The sequence below is a fragment of the Hyperolius riggenbachi genome, chromosome 3 (assembly GCF_040937935.1).
Source record: "Hyperolius riggenbachi isolate aHypRig1 chromosome 3, aHypRig1.pri, whole genome shotgun sequence".
Taxonomy (NCBI): domain Eukaryota; kingdom Metazoa; phylum Chordata; class Amphibia; order Anura; family Hyperoliidae; genus Hyperolius; species Hyperolius riggenbachi.
The window spans coordinates 68,237,325-68,257,599 of record NC_090648.1 but is presented as its reverse complement, the minus strand read 5'-3'; the positions used below and the strand labels follow the sequence as shown (position 1 = coordinate 68,257,599).

Genomic DNA, 20,275 nt, shown 5'->3' with positions numbered 1-20,275 from the left:
GGTGCTGCGGGCTGTAGAGCCCACGCAGCACCGATCAGTGAAAATTCCCCTGGTCGGCAAGTGGTTAAAGAGAATGTATTAGAAAAAAAAAAAAAAACCCTGAGGGTACTCACCTCGGGAGTCCTCCATCCCATGGTGGTCTCGCTAGAGGTCCACGAACGGCGGCCATGTAAATATTTACCTTCCCAGCTCCATCTCAGTCGCAGTAGCAGCTCGGAAATAGCTGATCCTAGTTGCCTCCGCTCTACTGCGCAAGTCGCCTCCACAGAGCGGACCCAACTGGGATCAGCTATTTCCACCTATTTCTGAGACGAGAGCCGCAACAACGCCCCCACTGGAGCTAGGAAAGGTAAATATTGCACAGCCTGACAAATTGTAGGCTATGCATTGCGAGGACCAGAGTGAGACCGCCGAGGGACGGAGGACAGGGGAAGCCGCGAAAGGATCCAGAGGCCTCCCCCTCCTGAGTTAAGTAGCCCCCTGGGGCACTTTTTTTTAGTACAGTCTCTTTAAAGAGAACCCGAGGTGGGTTTGAAGAATGTTATCTGCATACAGAGGCTGGATCTGCCTATACAGCCCAGCCTCTGTTGCTATCCCAAACCCCCCTAAGGTCCCCCTGCACTCTGCAATCCCTCATAAATCACAGCCACGCTGCTGACAAACAGCTTGTCAGAGCTGGCTGTTTATCTCTATAGTGTCAGTCTGCTGCTCTCCCCGCCTCCTGCAGAACTCCAGTCCCCGCCTGCATCCCTTCCCTCCCTGCTGATTGGAGAGAAGGGACGGGGGCAGGGACCGGAGCTATGCAGGAGGCGGGGGAACAGCTGAAACTGACACTACAGATGTAAACACAGCCTCACAGCACAGCTGTGATTTATTCAGGATTGCAGAGTGCAGGGGGACCTTAGTGGGGTTTGGGATAGCAACAGAGGCTGGGCTGTATAGGCAGATCCAGCCTCTGTATGCAGATAAAAAGAACCCGAGGTGTGTTTGAAGAATGTTAAGGACCAGAGCATTTTTACATATGGGGGGGGGGGGGCACATTTAGATAGGTATCCCCACCCAGTAGATAGGCATGTAACAAATACATTAAAATAATGTGCTAAAATAAATTGGCCTAGAGCACTTTCAAGCCTCTAAATAAATTGGCTGCTAAAGAGTTAAAAGAGAAAAAGAATATTCTTTATTATCCAAACCTTAAATTATCTACATCAGTAAATCATCTGGACCAATGAAAATAAAGATGGGAATGTGATGAGTGCAGAGCAGGGCCTGTTCGGCCCATAATCCTCCCCCTGCTGTGGTGTACACAGTGCCCTACAACAGGCTGGCAGGATCTACACGCAGCGCCTTCCCCAGTCATTATGCCGCTGTATGCTTCTGTGTAATCTGAGACTTCGTTGTGGGAGTGATAAGAGAGGGGTCTGTTCTTCCTGCTTCTACAGTCTGGAAAAAGTATGCCTGTGAGAGACAGAACAACATTATTAGACACAGTGCAGTGTCTCCAAGGCAACACCTTAGCTACATACAGGAGAGATTACGGTCACCTTAAACAATCATTTATGGACTGCCGAGTTGGATGAAACCGTCAGCTACAGCGGGACTCCTCACCCTCCCTCTCGATAGGGTTAAATGTGCCGCTAGGACAGATCACAGGTGCACTTTTACCCGAAACAATCACAAAACATAATTCCTGGTAAAATGTATCCTGAATGTGTATACCCCAAATACACTAATACTCCAGTTCACACAGGAGCGGCTGTAGAATGGTGCAGTAAAAGCCCATTGGCTCAGGCCTCACTCCGTTGCATATCCCAGAGGCGGCCTTTGGGGGTGGCAAGTGGGGCGATCGCCCCAGACCCCGCACATGAAGAGGGCCCCGCATGTCATGCCCGCCATACCATGCTCATTTTGGTGGTGGTGAAGGAAAGGTCTACAGAAGTCTAGCTGTTTGTTTTCTGAGCAGTGTGTCATTTACAAATACTCAGATTTTCCTATTTTGTTTTACACGTTATACTTTGCACCAACCTCCCTTTTATTGCTTAGGTTTTCGTCTTCAGCATGCTTTACTGTACTATGCTGTTTGCATTTTTGTAATAAATTTCTGCACTGACATGAAGCTTGCCAAATGTCAGATTAAGGTAACGTGCAAGAGCCTCAGCCTGAGGGCCCCAGGGGCATTTAGGTCAGTCAAGCATGGACTGGAGAGAGAGGGGGCTCAGATTGGAGCTTCCAGACTGGCTGGGGATTGGTGCTAGGTTTCATGGGGAGCTAGGGATAGGTACAGTTTGATTACATTATGTATTGTAATTGTTCCTGTATTGGTTGGTTTAGGAGCCTTTAACAAGTTTTTAAACAATAATAAGGCATACTGCTTTAGAGGTGGACAAGCCCGTGACTGTGGTGGTACAGTACATGGCCTTCACTTATGCCTCTAGGCCCCGCATATGACGCTCGCCCCAGGCCCCGCGTACTCTAAGGCCGGCTCTGCATATCCGCTCCATCGTTTCATCCCCTGCCACTGTGCTCCACCGCCCGTCTGCACAGGCGCACTGACAATTGGTGCCGGCACTGACACACAATGGAAACAGCCAGGCACTAGCGGCCTCGTGCTACTGCCCTGGCGCGAGCTGTCCTATGCCTGTGCAGTGCGGCCGTGCTGGATCGCGGATGGGATAGCCCCTGCGGAACAGCTTCAGAGGGTCTCAGTGCTGGAACAGCGAAGTGGAGGGAAACGGGGGAAGCCACTGGATTAGCTTTCTACTGAGGTAAGTATGTATTTAGGGCACTTTTTCCCCTACAGGTGCAATAAAGGGGCTTTTATTAGAGCTACAGTTCTGGGGGTTGGATCCCACTGGCAGCGCTGTAGAGACATGCAGGCTTGCTTGGCTGCCAAGTCACAATGAGGTGTGCTGCATGGCCTCTTACAACACAGTGGAGAGGGATGCACATCCAGTATTCCCAAATGCTTCCAGCAGGACTGTAAGTTAGAGCAGTGCAAATATGTGAACAGTATAATCTCATTATAATTAACTCTGATATAGTAAACATTTGGGTATAGTAAACTACCTCTCCAGGTCCCGGCCAATCTCCATTATAAGTCTATGGGAGCAACTCCTGGTATAGTAAACTCTAATAAAACTTCTGTTACAGTAAACGTTTTTTGGCCCCTACGTGATGCTGACTGGTTATAGTAACAGTGGGCGGAGCATGCGTCACATGTCAGTGGGCAGAGCATGCGTCACATGTCAGTGGGCAGAGCATGCGTCACATGTCAGTGGGCAGAGCATGCGTCACATGTCAGTGGGCAGAGCATGCGTCACATGTCAGTGGGCAGAGCATGCGTCACATGTCAGTGAGAAACCCATGGTCAGCTGCTCTCTTCAGGCTGGTTGCAAGCGAATTGATGCCTGATAACATTTGTAAGACACGAAGAATGGCACCGGAGCTGGGTATACAGTACAATAAGCAGCCTGGGGAAATTGAGGAATAATGGAAATATAAACAAGAGGATGAGGGGTTCCAATTCCACTTTGCAGTCACCGATAAAAGTATCATCACAGCTCTCCCACAGGATTGTACGCACTCCCAGGTATCTCTTCCTATGTTAGCAGTGACACTCCCGGTATCGTGTGGAGTGCAATACAGGCTACTGTCACTAGAAGTGCAGTTTAGAGTGGGCCTACTCACTGCAAAACTAAGGAGAGTGGAGAGGAGAGTGCTAAGTCCCGCCCACAGAGGTATTTGAGCTACTCGCATTAAAGATACAAGTGGCTTATCACGATTGGCTGCATTTTTAAGAGAGGCTTCAAGATTGACTCTAAGGCCTGGTGCACACCAAAAACCGCTAGCAGATCCGCAAAATGCTAGCAGATTTTGAAACGCTTTTTCTTATTTTTCTGCAGCGTTTCAGCTAGCATTTTGCGGTTTTGTGAAGCGTTTTTGGTGTAGTAGATTTCATGTATTGTTACAGTAAAGCTGTTACTGAACAGCTACTGTAACAAAAACCGCCTGGCAAACCGCTCTGAAGTGCCGTTTTTCAGAGCGGTTTGCGGTTTTCCTATACTTAACATTGAGGCAGAAACGCATCCGCAATCCAAAATCTGCAGCAGCCCGGGAGTATGCGTTTCTGCAAAACGCCTCCCGCTCTGGTGTGCACCAGCCCATTGAAATACATTACCCTAGCAGATCCGTACCCGCAAGCGGATCGCAAACCGCAGCAGAACCGCTCTGGTGTGCACTAGGCCTTAGTGTGAGCAGAAAGTTTTGCAGGATATGTGCTGCAAGTCCCTTCCTCACAGGAAGTGAGTGGCTGCCTCTATTCAGTGATGGCTGCAATTTTTAAAGAGCCCTATATACTGTACCAGCAATTTGTCCAGCCTGGCTATGCAGCCCTAAGGTATACATAACCTTGTAGTCCACCAAATGTGCAAGTGCTTGTACTGTACATCCAATGAGATGACAGAGTTGGTCCTTTGCAGCAGAGAATGTACCAGGGCATGCTGGGCCATTGCTAGGACAATTTCTGATCTAGTAAAACACTTTTCCTGGTCCTTTAGGGCCAGTGCACACCAAAAACCTCTTGCATATCCGCAAATGCTAGCGGTTTTTGACGCAGTTTTTCAGAGATTCTAGGCATGTTTAGAGAGATTTTCTACACATGCCTAGTGTTTTGTGGTGCGTTTGTGTAGCATTTTTTATATTTTGTTACAGTAAAGCTGTAACTGAACAGCTACTGTAACAAAACCGCTTAGAAAACCGCTCTGATCTAGCGTTTTTCAGAGCGGTTTTCCACTTTCCTATACGTAACATTGAGGCAGAAACGCCTCAAATCAGCAAAAATGCTGCAGGACCAGAGTTTGCGTTTGGGGAAAAACGAGCCGCTCTGGTGTGCACCAGCCCATTGAAATACATTAGCCAAGCACTTTTCAACCCGCAAGCATTTTTAAAAACTCTCAGAACCGCTCTTGGTGTGCACCAGCCCTTAGTGATTACTATAATCAGATTATACTGCATATGTAAAGCAAACCTCCCGCCAGTGGCGGTGCAATGAGCCCCCAGCCCTTTTCTGCAGATATACGCACCTTGCAGCCCACAGCCAGCAGCACATGCAGCAGCACCATGCTCGTCACTATGCCTATAGCCATCATCTTGTTGTCCTTCCTGACGTGCGGCCAGAAAGCCAGGACAAGGACCATGGCGGAGAGGCACATGGCCAGCAGGAGAATGATCCAGCGGAATATCTCATTTGGGAATACACAAAGTAGCTGTGGAGAGAATACAGAGTATAGTTACAGCCATTCACCCCCAATAATCAGGATTAACAAAAAGAATAGAGAATATAGTTACAGGACTAAGGCTCTGTTCCCACTTCAAGTGAACCTTAACCTGCTGGGCGGTCTGGACGAGCTCAGCTCGTCCAGTACCGCCGGAGCCTGCCGCTCAGGCCCTGCTGGGCCGATTTGGCTGAAATAAAAAGCAGCACACGCAGCCGGCACTTTGCCAGCCGCGTGTGCTGCCTGATCGCCGCTGCAGTGCGGCGATCCGCCGCATGCAGTGGTCGAAAGAGGGTCCCCCCCAGCCGCCTGAGCCCAGCGTAGCCGGAACAAAAAGTTCCGGCCAGCGCTAAGGGCTGGATCGGAGGCGGCTGACGTCCATGACGTCACTCCGAGGTAAGCGAAACACGGAAGGCCGCTCATTGCGGCCTTCCGTGTTATTTCTTGCCGCCGGAGGCGATCAGAAGATCGCCTCCGGAGCGCCCTCTAGTGGGCTTTCATGCAGCCAACTTTCAGTTGGCTGCATGAAATAGTTGTTTTTTTTATTAAAAAAAAACCCTCCCGCAGCCTCTCTGGCGATCTTAATAGAACGCCAGGCAGGTTAAGCCAGGAAAAAAAAAAAAAAAAAAAAAAAAAAAAAAGAGTTTTACTCACCTGGGGCTTCTACCAGCCCCCTGCAGCAGTCCTGTGCCCTCGCAGCCACTCACTAATCCTCTGGTTCCCCTCTGCCAGCTAGTTTCGTTTTTGCCGACAGGCCCGTCAGGACTGGCCACACGTATCTTTCTCCGCATTCCCGACTGTAATTAGCGCTATTGCGGGACGCAACGCGTACCAAAATACGCATTGCCGCATATCTATGCGTGTGTAATGCGGCAACGCGTACAATAGCGCTAATTACAGTCGGGAATGCGGACAAAGCTACGCATCGCCAGTCCTGACGGGCCTGTCGGCAAAAACGAAACTAGCTGGCAGCGGGGACCAGAGGATTAGTGAGTGGCTGCGAGGGCACAGGACTGCTGCAGGGGGCTGGTAGAAGCCCCAGGTGAGTAAAACTCATTTTTTTCTGGCTTAAGTGTCCCTTTAAGCCGAGAATGGAAATTTTTTTGTTCGTACTTCGCTCATCGCAAAACCGACAGGTCCTATTTTATATATCAGAGCCATTCACACTTGTCAATCTGCAATGGATGAGTGGAATCCATTGTGGTACGTGAGCCGCACTTCTGTGCAGTCCCTCTTTCCCTCGAACCACTTCTATAAGGGCTTTGTCTGCCAGTGCGTGCTCCCGCACTCCCATCAGGAGGCCATGCGCTGCACCACAGAGCCAGTCGGGCATGGCTTTTTCCGCTGAGCCCGAGTGACTCTGTGCTACAGTGCAGACACAAAGCATCCTGCGCAGAGCGTCCAGGGTGGGATGGGCCGCAAACTTCCAGAGTGTCTCCGCACTGGATGGGTCGAGGGGGAGCCAGTGGAGTATCCAGAGACTTTCCTCTACAGAGGAGACTATCAGAGTTTTTCTTCCTGTGGATCTCACCGGTTTACTTTAACCACTTGAGGACCGCAGTGTTAAACCCACATAAAGACCAGGCCATTTTTCACTTAATAAGCCACTGCAGCGCCGTACATGTCAGCACACAAGTGATCCCCTCCCCTCCTTTTCTCCCCACCAACAGAGCTTTTTTTCACAAATGTATTATTTTTCTAATACATTTTTCCCTTTGTTATTTTTTTCCCTAGGCCCACCAGTCAATCCCCATGATCTGCTGTCATAGGCTTCAGCCTATGACAGCCAATCACGTCTGTCTCCCCCAGGGGGGAAGCCGCGTCGCACGGCTGTCCCCAGTACAGCGTTGCCATGGATCGCAGTGCTGTACAGACTAATTAGATGGCGGTTTCGCCATCTAACAGTCTCCTAGCGGCGATCTCCTCTGGGAGTCGGATGACGGAGCGGAACTCAGTCATTCAAGCAGAGATCTCCTGCAAAACCGGCCCGCGGGACCTTACGCTGATCGGCGTTAGGAGGTCCTAGGGATGTTGCCATGGCCACACCCATCAGTGTGACGCAGTCAGCTAGAGGTTAAAGGATACCCGAGGTGACATGATGAGATAGACGTGTATGTACAGTGCCAAGTACACACATAACTAGGCTGTGTTCTTTTTTTGTTTTGTTTTCTGTGCCTGAAAGAGTTAAATATCAGGTATGTAAGTGATAGTTTCTGTCCGGGTCAAACTGGGTCAGACTATGGCATAACCCTCACTGATAAGTAATTACAGCCATAAAACACTGCGCCGGAAACTTGCGCCTGCGCAGAAGAGCAGACCCGACGGCGATCGGGTATTTCCGCCTACTTCGGAGTCGACAGCCGTCAGAGCGCCTGCGCAGGAGCCGGGAAGGTAAATATTGACGTCATCTTGCACGGAGGGCTGCAGCGAGACCCCTGAGGGACCGAGGACGGTGTGGGAAGCCTCATTAGGATCCGGAGGCTTCCCCCACCCGAGTTGAGTGCCCCCCAGGGGATGTTTTGACGTTACAGATCCTCTTTAAGCATGGCTGTGTTCCTTGCCATCCTCCTACGATGCCCCATTCAGCCGCAGTAAGCGGCTCAGTGACATCAGCGGCAGACCTTCTGCGCAAGCACAGAGGGGCCCGGCTGACATCAGTCAGACTGAGTCTGACTGAGCCGCTTACCGCGGGTTGACTGCGTGACAACAGCGGCGCTGAGAACAGCGAGGGACACATCCCTGCTTATGGGGCTGGAAGAAGCCCCGGGTAAGTAAAAAACTGCACTCATCTCAGTCTCTTGAAGGACCAAAGCCTTTTTCATGCAGCCGATTTTTGATCACAGTGATTGGCTCACAGTGATCACCTAGTAAGAAGCCAATGAAACTGGCTCCTTACCAAGACAAGGTAGCTCAGCTGTGATATGATAGCCGAGCCTGCCGTCACAGCGATCTGCCCGGGACAGCGGTAAGCTGTGGCATACAAGCTACCACACATCAGAACTTGAGAGCTGCAGATGCGGCATAGATTCTACCTACCGCGGCATCAGGCCATACTCACTGTGGAAGGAATGTATGCGGACAGAGAGTAGCCATAAACACACACGGTCTCCATGAAGGTGAAGGTTCCAACGGTTTGGCTTACTCCTTTCCTCCACTGCAGAACCCCCCATAGAGCCAGAGGCACCAGCCATGCATAGCTGTATATGGCAATCCCAGCAACAGTCACTGTAATGGAGAATGGAAGACGTCAGCCATGCTGTCCTCTGAGAGTGGAGGAGACACCAAGTCACACACACAATAGCGACATTCACCCTTATGGAACTGCGGGCTGTAATTGTACTCGCGCTTGTCATGTTCCTGGATAAAGGTAGCCAGATTCCCCACCACGGCCACGGTGATCACCAGCGTGGCACAGATCCAGAAAGGCCCTGCAAAGAGATGGACATGCTGAACAATGGCAGAGGTGACAATTCAGGCAAACAGTGACCGAGGAGAGCTTCAATGCAGATCCAATCACAATACTGTCATTCCTGGACTTCCAGATTTCACCTTGACATCTATTGAAAGTCTGTGCGCACCTGCTGCCCATCCCTCTTGATACAGGGTCAGGTTAATGCCCTAGTTAAGCCTCCTATTTCTTTTAATGTATATGAAAGTAAGTCTGTGTTAATCAGCAATGCAGTGTTTTGTGCATTGCACATCTGGATGTTTTACTATTGTGAAATAACCTGATTGGCTGCATTCTGTAGCTCATTTTCTGTTGAGACGCCAGAACAATTTTAATGGAAAAACAGCTGGCCAGACTCCTCCCCCTACACCACAGGTGTCAAACTCCCGGCCTGGAGGGCCAGATCCATGCCAGTGTTTAGGATGGACGGAGAAATGTGTTCTACCTGATGGACCACACCTTTCCTGATTCAGACCCATTAATTATTTTGATCTGGGTCAAAAATGTGTGAGGACCTCGGCCCTCATAGGACCGGTTTGACATCCCTGCCCTACACCATCAATAGCCATATAAAGTAGACAGGTAGGGGGCGCCAGTCAGTCTTTCCATAGCAGCACTGATATCCTGACCCAGCTTGTTTCCTCTGCTAGTAAGAAATGAATGATACCAATCTGGTGTAGCTATAATACTGTCCACACAACGCTGACCTGTAAGCATCAGGGGGGAGTGGAGGCATCTCTGTTCTTAGCAATGGGAATGACTGCCTAGCTAGGGAACACCCAATCTCCTTGCAGCTACAAGCCTTTTTGAATGGCTGTCTGGGTCACATGACTGACTTTTCTAGAGGGAATGTCTCTGGACAAGCCAGGGCTGTGGAGTCGGAGTCGTGGAGTCGGAGTCGTGGAGTCGGGCAATTGTGGGTGCCTGGAGTCGGAGTCGGAAAAAAATGCACCGACTCCTAATGAATTTGTAACTGTAATTAAAATAGAAAATATGATAAAATGTTCTATTTCTCAGATAATAGTCATTAAAAATAATGTATATATACAGTATATATACAGTAATAGCTGTGCTTTGTCCACAAAAATGAAATAAACCAATCAAAATTAGTTACTTGTGCTGCTTCAATAAAGCAGTCCCCGTATTTTTAAGGTCAGATATACATATCTGATTGTGACTGTATATATGATGTGTACACAGGAATCTCTTATATATACTAAATAACATCTATGCTGTAAGAATAAAGCCTGATGTGTAGCTGTGTCACTAATAGAGATGGTCAACGAGATGGAGATAATTCTGCATTGATGCTGATTTATGCAAATGTATGCACTCCCTTTGCTCATGAAATCAAATAATTTGATATGTTATTAAAATTTGGTTTGGTGACTACAAATTAAAGGGTAACTGAGACGGATGAAAAGTAAAGTTTTATACATACCTGGGGCTTCCTCCAGCCCCCTTCAGGCTAATCAGTCCCTCGCTGTCCTCCACCACCCGAATCTTCTGCTATGAGTCCTGGTAATTCAGCCAGTCAGCGCAGTCCGGCCGCATGCCGCTCCCACCGCCAGGAACATTCTGCACCTGCACAATAGTGCTGCACATGTGTAGTATGCTCCTGGCGGCGGAGTGTGTGCATGCGCACTACGCCTGACTGGCTCAAGTACCTGGACTCATAGCAGAAGATCCAGGTGGTGGAGGAGGACAGCGAGGGACTGATTATCCTGAAGGCGGCTGGAGGAAGCCCCAGGTATGTATAAAACTTTATTTCATCTGTCTCAGGTTTACTTTGTTACACAGTAGTACTATACTCTACATATGCACTCCCCACAGAGCTGCAGGGAATCCACTGAGAATGCTGTGCACATTGAACACAGAGGTGTTGTCTGTTTACAATCTCCTCATTCCCCTGCAGAGTACCTGCACATCATTCTTACATGTACCCACACTTACATTGCCTAGGGTCTGATAGATGTTCTTTGTTCCGGTTGTACCTTTTACAAGTACTCTTACCAAGGATTAGTTTTAGTCTAAAGGGAATAAATATACTAGTCTACATATCCTTCTCACTTCAGTTGTCTTGTAAAATTCCTAAGCGTTGGCAGTTAAGAGACGAATTTCATGTTACATACTTTTAATCAACAAAATTGTAATATGCAAATTAGGAGTCGGAGTCGGAGGAATCTTAAACTGAGGAGTCGGAGTCGGTGGATTTTTGGACCGACTCCACAGCCCTGGGACAAGCTGCATCAAATATGAAACTGTGCATCCTTCTGGGCCATAAAAAAAAGAGGGTATTAAATACACAGTTCATAGGCTACTTCAATTTATAGTCATGGCAGCCAAATCATATCTTGCCTCTCAATGGACCAAACCAACCCTTACACCCGTGATCCACAGACTATTGCTATATGAACGCATGTTGGCCACGATGTGTGACAGATTGACGTGGGATCCTTGGATCCAATATGCTGATATTCAAGGACTGCAAAATATATTATACTTAAGACCAGACCCTGAACTGTACCATATCGTAACCATATAGGGTGATGACCCACTAAATGCCATGTACCCGACCAATGTTTCATGTATATATATATATATATATATATATATATATATATATATATATATATATATATATATATATATATATATATATATATATATATATATATATATATATATATATATATATATATATATATATATATATATATATATATATATATACTATTTTATTAGACATTATATGCGCTACACATATTGTATAATTGTCAGATTGCCACCATCTTGAAACATATACATTATGATGCAATATTGTTTCTCTCTGCAATCTTACAATAAAGATATGAAATTGTGTAATGACATGGTCCCTTACCCATCTTTACTAAAAATATAAAATCTGGGAGTGTAAACCAGGGCTTTCATGTAATAGGACAGAAGGCGTCATCCTCCTTGTAGCTGTAATACTGCTGCATCTAATGACAGCGGCTGATCCAATTGTGAGAGCGAGACAACAGTACAGTACACCTCAGCCAGCAGGTGTCCAACCTACCATAAAGATCTGGATTGTTTCGCAGATGATGCCGGACAAAGTTTCTCCCAGGAATGGGGATAAAGGAAGCTCGGATCCTGTCCAGCACCTAAAGGAAAAGAGAGTAATTATAGATTTCCTGACAGTTCTCAAAAAGCAAGCTGAAGCTCATCTTCCTGGGCTACATCTAGAGCAGCACTTCCTGTCAGAGCAGAGCTGGGCACTGCAGGCCTGGAAGCGTCACACATGTATGTGCCCGACCTGGGAATATACAGTGGCTTGCAAAAGTATTCGGCCCCCTTGAAGTTTTCCACATTCTGTCATATTACTGCCACAAACATGAATTAATTTTATTGGAATTCCACGTGAAAGACCAATAAAGTGGTGCACATGTGAGAAGTGGAATGAAAATCATACATGATTCCAAACATTACAAAAAATAAAATAACTGCAAAGTGGGGTGTGCGTAATTATTCAGCGTCAATACTTTGTAGAAGTCAATACTTTGTAGAAGCACCTTTTGCTGCAATTACAGCTGCCAGTCTTTTAGGGTATGTCTCTACCAGCTTTGCACATCTAGAGACTGGAATCCTTGCCCATTCTTCTTTGCAAAACCGCTCCAGCTCAGTCAGATTAGATGGACAGCGTTTGTGAACAGCAGTTTTCAGATCTTGCCACAGATTCTCGATTGGATTTAGATCTGGACTTTGACTGGGCCATTCTAACACATGGATATGTTTTGTTTTAAACCATTCCATTGTTGCCCTGGCTTTATGTTTAGGGTTGTTGTCCTGCTGGAAGGTGAACCTCTGCCCCAGTCTCAAGTCTTTTGCAGACTTCAAGAGGTTTTCTTTCAAGATTGCCCTGTATTTGGCTCCATCCATCTTCCCATCAACTCTGACTAGCTTCCCTGTCCCTGCTGAAGAGTAGCACCCCCAGAGCATGATGCTGCCACCACCACATTTGACAGTGGGGATGGTTTTTAGGTGGACGGCCTTGTCTTGGTAGGTTTACAGTTGTGCCATACTCCTTCCATTTCGGAATGATCGCTTGAACAGTGCTCCGTGAGATGTTCAAGGCTTTGGAAACCTTTTTGTAGCCCAAGCCTGCTTTAAAATTTCTCAATAACTTTACCCCTGACCTGTCTGGTGTGTTCTTTGGACTCCATGGTGTTGTTGCTCCCAATATTCTCTTAGACAATCTCTGAGGCCGTCACAGAGCAGCTGTATTTGTACGGACATTAGATTACACACAGATGCACTCTATTTAGTCATTAGCACTCATCAGGCAATGTCTATGGGCAACCGACTGCACTCATACCAAAGGGGGCTGAATAATTACGCACACCCTACTTTGCAGTCATTTGTAAAAATGTTTGGAATCATGTATGGTTTTCGGTCCACTTCTCACATGTACACCACTTTGTATTGGACTTTCACGTGGCATTCCAATAAAATTGATGCATGTCTGTGGCAGTAATGTGACAAAATGTGGAAAACTTCAAGGGGGCCAAATACTTTTGCAAACCACTGTAGGGAGGATAAGCCAGTAGTGTATATGGGGAGAATAAGCTAACAGGGTTCATGTGAAGGATAATCCAACAGGACCATCACAAGAAGAAAGGTCCAACTCTGAGGTTTCCACTCAATATTAATTAGGTTCCTGTTTGGACACTGGGTAGTCCAAACCACATCCCTCACTCTGAGCCCGCTATACCCCTATGTTGCCTCCATGTAGAAGTCACTTGACAGCTGCCCCCTCCTGCATGAATACCACTCAGGTGGCAAAAACTGAACTTGGGCCCCGGCTTAGCACTGATTGAAAGGATATGAATTATACTCAGTAAACCCTCCCCATTTCTTTGCTTTAGGTGAAGGGATTACAATTTAGTGAGCTGGGGAGAGGAGGGGGGGGGGGGGCTCCAAGTCCCACAACAGACAAGTGGACTGATAATGGTAACGCTATACTGAACCCATAACCAACCTCTTAAATTAGCAAGTTGCTCTTTCCCCATTACCTGGTAAGTGTCTACATCAAAGAGGTCTTGATAGTACTGGAAAGTCCAGAATCCAGAAGGTTTCTTCTCTGGAGCGAGGAGCTGGAATGAGAGAAGAGAAATGGTGGGTCTGGCAGTGTGCGGCAATGTTATAGCAACAGTAACCAGAGTCCTCTATTTAGAGAGGCACAACCCTCAATCACTAGTGATCGATGGACAATAGGAGGCTATTTATTTTAGTATTTATGTAGTGCCGACATATTACGCAGCGCTGTACAGAGTATATTGTCATGTCATTAACTGTCCCTCAGAGGGTCTCACAATCGAATCCCTACCATAGTCGTATGTATGTATCGTGTAGTGTATGTATCATAGTGTAGGGCCAATTTAGGGGGAAGCCAATTAACAACTTAACGTCCGCCTAACGCCAATGGGCGAGAGCGCGGGGGCAGCCCCAGGACGGCCTAACATCAAATGGCGTACAGTCCTGGGGCAGGGTTTTGCAGGAGATTGCATGCACCGATGTGTGCGCATCTCCACTTTAATGACAGAGCTCAGAAGGAGCGAGCAACGCGCTCTGTGGTCGCTCAGGTGTCTCTAAATATCTGGCTTGCTGAAACCCCCCCCCCCCCCCCCCTGTTCACACTCCAGTCCTCTCTTCCACAGAACAGTCTTTCCTGATCACTGATTGACAAACCAACTGAACATCCATCATTGTGGTCAGTTTACTCATAATCACCCCCCCCCCTCTACCAGACTCTCTGATGAGCAGCCTGTCCTGCCTATGAAAGAGGTAAGAGGAAGGACGAGCAGGAGACCCACTAAGATACAATAATCATTGACTGAGGATTCTCCAGTTGTGGCGGACACTGATGTCAGGGGAACACCCATATACAGGCTAGATAATTATCTAGAGATGTATAATAGTCAGAGAACATTGTAAAATGTCAAATATAAAAGTACAAAGCAAAAAAGATAAAGGGTGTGGCTAAGAAAGTAGAACAGATGTACGGTATTTTATGACGCCTATATCCTGCTGATATTGGCAGGTTGCCTTTATGTGAGAGCTGGCTAGCTGCAACACATTATAGTAGGCAGTTGTACCTGCCTCAATTCACTAAGCTTATCTCCTGTCTTTAAAGGACAACTGAAGTGAGAAGACTATGGAGGCTGCCATATGTATTTCCTTTTAAACAATACCAGTTCCCCAGCAGCCCTGCTGGCCTGTTTGGCTGTAGAAGTGTCTGAAAAGCACAAGAAAAAAGCATGCAGCTAATCTGCCAAATCTGACAATAATGGCAGAAACACCTGATCTGCTGCATGCTTGCTCGGGGTCTATGGCTGAAAGTATTAGAGGCAGAGGGTCAGCAGGGCTGCCAGGCAACTGGCATTGCTTATAAGGAAATAAACATGGCAGCTTCTACATACCTCTCTTCAGTTACCCTTTAATAACGTTTCTAGAGTTATCACCATGGTGATGAGGCATGTAGTATTCAGGAAACATTTTACCTCAGGCAAACCTAAAGTTATCTCTTCCGTCTTTAAGTTAACTCTTCGATCCTTAAAATAACTCCAGAATTCTAAAGTTAAAGACAGGCTGTTAATTAACTGCGTGTGAAAATAACTACAGAGGAGGTAACTTAAGGAATGAAGAGATAAGATAACTCTCTGACTGTGTGGAGGTAAGTTTTCTCTTCCCTGATCTCCAGCATGATCTTAGTGAATTGAGGCCAATAACCGTCCATATATATTAACCACTTGCCGACCAGGGCTGTATTGGCTGATCTGTGCTGCGTGGGCTCTCCAGCCCGCAGCACAGATCAGTATTATGCCAGGGCGATCAGACTTCCCCCCACCCTTTTTCCCCACTAGGGGGATGTCCTGCCGGGGGGGGTCTGATCGCCGCCGGCCATCTGCGTTTTGCGGGGGGGGGGGGCTCCTCAAAGCCCCCCTCCGCAGCCATTTACGCCCTCTGCCTCCTTACCTCCCTCCCTCTCTCCGTAATGCGCAGGACGGAGTTCCGTCCTGCGCATTGAAGGATAGGCTTCCGCCTATCAGATGCCGGCGATCCCCGGCCGGGGATCGCCGATCTGCCTTACGGCGCTGCTGCGCAGCAGCGCCGTATGATGTAAACAGCGGGGATTTCTTCCCCGCGTGTTTACATTTTGCCGGCGAGCCGCGATCGGCGGCTCTCCGGCTGTTCACGGAGACACCCTCCGTGAACTGACATGGAAAGGCCGCTCGATCGAGCGGCCGTTTCCATGGTAACCCGCAGACGACCAGTTTACGCCGATCGGCGTTAGCTGGTCGTCAAGTGGTTAAAGGACAACTGAAGAGAGAGGTATTTAGAGGCTACCATGTTTATTTCCTTTTAAGCAATACCAGTTGCCTGGCAGCTCTGCTGACCCTCTGCCTCTAATACTTTCAGCCATAGCCCCAGAACAAGCATGCAGCAGATCAGGTGTTTCTGACATTATTGTCAGATCTGACAAGATTAGCTGCATGCTTGTTACTGGTGTGATTCAGACACTACTGCAGCCAAAAAGAGCAACAGGGCTGCCAGGCAACTGGTATTGTTTAAAAGGAAATAAACATGGCAGCTTCTATAGTCTTCTCACATCAGTTGTCCTTTAAAGAGCCCATTAATGATACAATTTTTTCATCAGATGCGATCCTTCAATGCACTTTTTACCATCAAAAGTAATCAGCAGGTAATCATAGATCGTTCCCATAAACAGGTCGATTAGGGCATTTTCTCTCTTCAGATACAATCGTAAAATCCAACTTTCGAATCAACGGAATTTTTTGTTCCAACCGACCAAAGAATAGTCTCACATTTATTTTCACCAAACGGCGCTGTTTTCTGTACAATTCGATTGTAAGTATTGCATCGAAAGATCGCATCTGATGAAAATATTGTACCGTTAGTGACCACCTTTACAGAATTATTAAATTTAATAAAGGTACAATCTCCCAACCAACAGCCTCCAATGTCCATAAGTACAGATGATATTTCTTATTCATGAGAAGATGAAATTATCTTCCTTAAAGTGTACCAAAGCTCATGCAAATAGAAAGATTTATACATACATGGAGCTTCCTCCAGCCCCATACTCTCCGATCGCTCCCACATCGCCGTCCTCAGTCTTCTGCAGCGCCAATACCAGGTCCACGCACTTCCGTCAGTCGGAGACAGTCTGATGAAATAAGTGTGCCCTCTACGTATCTCTCAAGTGGCTGCTGGAGAGATATGCAAAGAGCGCACTTCTGCGTAGACTGGAGTCGACTGACGGAAGTGCGGGGACCTGGTACCAGAGCTGCATACATTGTGGGAGCGATCGGAGAGTATAGGGCTGGAGGAAGCTCCAGGTATGTATAAATATTTCTATTTGCTGAGTCCTTTTAAAGGAAATCTGTTAAACAATACCAGTCGACTGGCATCCTGCTAATCTCTTTGGCTTCAGTAGTGTTTGAATCACACACCTGAAACAAGCATGATGCAAATCCAGTCAGACTTCAGTCAGAAACACCTGATCTGCACATTTAATGGGGGTCCATGGCTAAAGCTCCACACGCATACTAGATGAAACTCAGCCGCCTCTGCCAAGAGTTCAGCCTGTGTATGGTAGCCCCCGGCCATTTTCAGCCAGCAATGCGACCTGGCAGTGCGCTCCAGGTGAGCAACGACCGAAAACATTGGTCTCCCACACTTACCCTGCATGACGTCACTCCCGGGCTGCTCCACCCCTTCATAGGAGGAACTGAACACAATGCTAGCCTAAAGACTAGTATTGGGTCTGTCAGCCTTGGCTGTAAAATGTTGTCCAAGGGATCGGGTCCCGATCCCCATGAGGCAATATGCATTTAGAGCAGGGGTAGGGAACCTATGGCTCGGAAGCCAGATGTGGCTCTTTTGATGGCTACATCTGGCTCACAGACAACTCAGTAGGGGTTGATTCACTAAGTTACACACTGCTCAAGCAGCACAGCTTAGTGTGGCAGAGCAAGTAACATTTTCCGAGTAGTGCACACTCACGCTGTAGCATGCACTACTAACTTACTCGCGATCCCACCAAAACTAACGGCTGCTCCACTCTGGATCCTGTCAGGTCCAGTGACTTTGTAGGATGAGATCCCTGCACTTGACAGGCAGCCTATTGGGCCAAAGTGCGGGGATCTTATCCTACAAAGTGAATCAACCCCCAAGTCAGCTAGCTAATTGTACAAGCTTTTAGTCGGTATTCCTCCTGGCAGAGGATCAGCAGGACAGCCAGGCAATTTGCACTGATAAGGAAATTAAATGGCAGCCTCCATATCGCTCTCATTTCAGGTGTTCTTTATCCTATGTATACATAGGCAACATTTGTCACCAGAAACAATGATATGGGTTCCTCAGGTGGCAGTATTGGAACAGTCGGTGTACACTGTAGGCAGCTTGGCTCCCAGCTGAGTAGTGTGATCTGCTCTGTGGAGAGGGGAGTAGTAAGACTTGCAAAGCATGGTGGGAACTTCCGTCCAAGTTTCCATTCAAGGGATTGTTTGACACAGCTTCAAAGCTATTAAAAACTGTCCATGTGGAAATCACAAAATGTATGAGCGCAGTACTTTAATCCCAGCATGATAAAGAGGCGGGGACAGCATGCGGTGCCATACTTACCTCAGTCTGATCTGTCTCCTCCTCATCCCCCTCACTGTCGCCCCCCATGTGCAGCGTGGCATGCTGTGGCCTCGTCTCATCACTGCTGCTCTTGGTTGTTGCATTTGGATTTTCAGAAAGAAGAACAGCGGCCTCTTCAAATTCTGTGCAGAGATCATAAAGAAAATACAGAGAGTAGTATGAACAGCACCCAGTGAGAATTAAATAAATAAAGTTATTGAAAGCACAGAGCAGAATCCATTGTTACTCATTTTTAACACCTGCACAAATACATCCACCGATAGCAAATGTGTACCTAGACTAGTAAGTTTCCACTGCGGAATGACTGCACATAAATACAAACCAGGTGAGTTAAAATAATGTGTTTTGGTTAATCCTTGTAATAGATAAGAGTTGTAATGACTGGACTACATTTCTTTCAAAATTTAAATTAAAAAAATGCACCTGTAGGGAAAAGAAAGTGCCACAGAGGGGTCCTCAGCTCACTAGAGAGAAGCCTCTGGATAATACAGAGCCTCCCCCCGTCCTCCACCAGCCGGTTCCAGCGCTGTCCCCTCTGCAAAACCGGGCAGCTAAGGCATGCACAGTAGCATGGACCCAATCAGGCTCAGCTATTTCCGCAGAAGCCTCAGCAGCCCTATACTAATGTGCAGACACGGTGCAGCGAGCTTTGAGAGGTCACATCGCTATAACAGCGTTGCCCACAGGAGAGGAGGGGGGGGGGGTAAACTTACCCATTCCACCACCTGGATCCAATGCGCTCCACGTCACTCCCACCCTCTCTCTCTTCAAGTTGAAGGAGGAAGTGTGGGAGAGACGTGTATGTAGAGTGCATTGGATCCAGGCGGTCAGCGCTGGCTAATTTAAATTTAGATTTGAGTAGCTACCAGCAAGCCTAATACAGCCATATTGCCTCAAGCAGGAAGTAGCAGTGGGTTCCCACAACTAGACTAGTAACCACACTACAAGGATTGGAGGACAATACATTCTGACGAGACTGCAGCTCTGAGATACAGTAAAGATGGTCGGAAAATTTCAGCGGAATTTCCAATTTCTGAACCGAAATGGGGTCAACACAGCGTAAAACGGAAATCCATGGAAATACCACATTACAGCAACTAGGAAATTGTAGCCCAATCACAGAACTCTGAAGTATTGGACCAATCAGAGATTGTAGATTTTTTCCGCATAAATCTGATCATCGCGGTACTTTTAGGCCAAGCAGAAACATGGCTTCCACAAAATAGCATACATCCTCAAAAAATAGCGGCTTTCCCACCCCTAACTAACTTTATTGACAAATTAACAAAAAAGTGGGAACATTCTTCAGAAATATGTGGAAATTGGAAAGACATTTTCCGGAAAGCAGAAATTTCATCTGAATCAGAAATCGACATTTCCGATCACCCCACTATAGGAACACAGGCTTGAGACCATTATTTGACAAGAGCTAGTCATCTATCTACCTAGGACAGGTGACATGCGCCAGGAGACAAGCATGTAGAATAGGACACTGGCGCAGGAGTGTCATTTGAGCGTTTTGCATTAGAGCTGAGGAGGGTTGGTAACAATACTAAAAACTATATTTTATCTAGAATAAAATATAATATTATCTATTATAATACCTTGGAAGTGAAGCTGGTCTGAGGAAGCCATAGCAGCTGAGCGACATCTCACCGGTCACGTGACCACAGCAAGCTCATCCCAACCGAGTGCTTCATCTCCAGCGGCCGCGTCACCACTTCCTGGACTGTACCACCTGCGCCGTGAACCGAGGGGGAGGGGGGGCATGACTCTCCCTCTCCAGGTATACACTTCTGAGCTCTTGTGTTTACAGACGACTGCTATGCTGTATATTCTGAAA

At 47.3% G+C, this 20,275-nt stretch overlaps 1 protein-coding gene across 1 annotated transcript; it reads right to left on the bottom strand.

Annotated features, from left to right (window-relative positions):
• Window positions 1-1,157: 1,157 nt before the first annotated feature.
• YIPF2 (Yip1 domain family member 2) lies at window positions 1,158-20,141 on the bottom strand. The gene is made up of 8 exons (XM_068274326.1): window positions 20,037-20,141; window positions 18,412-18,554; window positions 13,776-13,856; window positions 11,780-11,867; window positions 8,585-8,701; window positions 8,332-8,498; window positions 5,082-5,264; window positions 1,158-1,458 (listed from the first exon to the last, which is right to left on the bottom strand). Exons 1-8 carry the CDS (start codon window positions 20,065-20,067, stop codon window positions 1,360-1,362), a joined length of 909 nt encoding a protein of 302 aa, XP_068130427.1. The 5' UTR covers window positions 20,068-20,141; the 3' UTR covers window positions 1,158-1,359.
• Window positions 20,142-20,275: the final 134 nt, after the last annotated feature.

What these genes read in the sequence shown, in the direction of transcription:
- YIPF2 (XM_068274326.1), bottom strand. Translation starts at nt 20,067, where the DNA reads ATGGCTTCCTCAGACCAGCTTCACTTCCAAG. An exon ending in AGACCAGCTTCACTTCCAAG is followed by an intron (nt 18,555 to 20,036) that starts GTATTATAATAG and finishes ATCTCTGCACAG; the next exon opens with AATTTGAAGAGGCCGCTGTT. An exon ending in AAACAATCCAGATCTTTATG is followed by an intron (nt 8,702 to 11,779) that starts GTAGGTTGGACA and finishes ATCTCTTTGCAG; the next exon opens with GGCCTTTCTGGATCTGTGCC.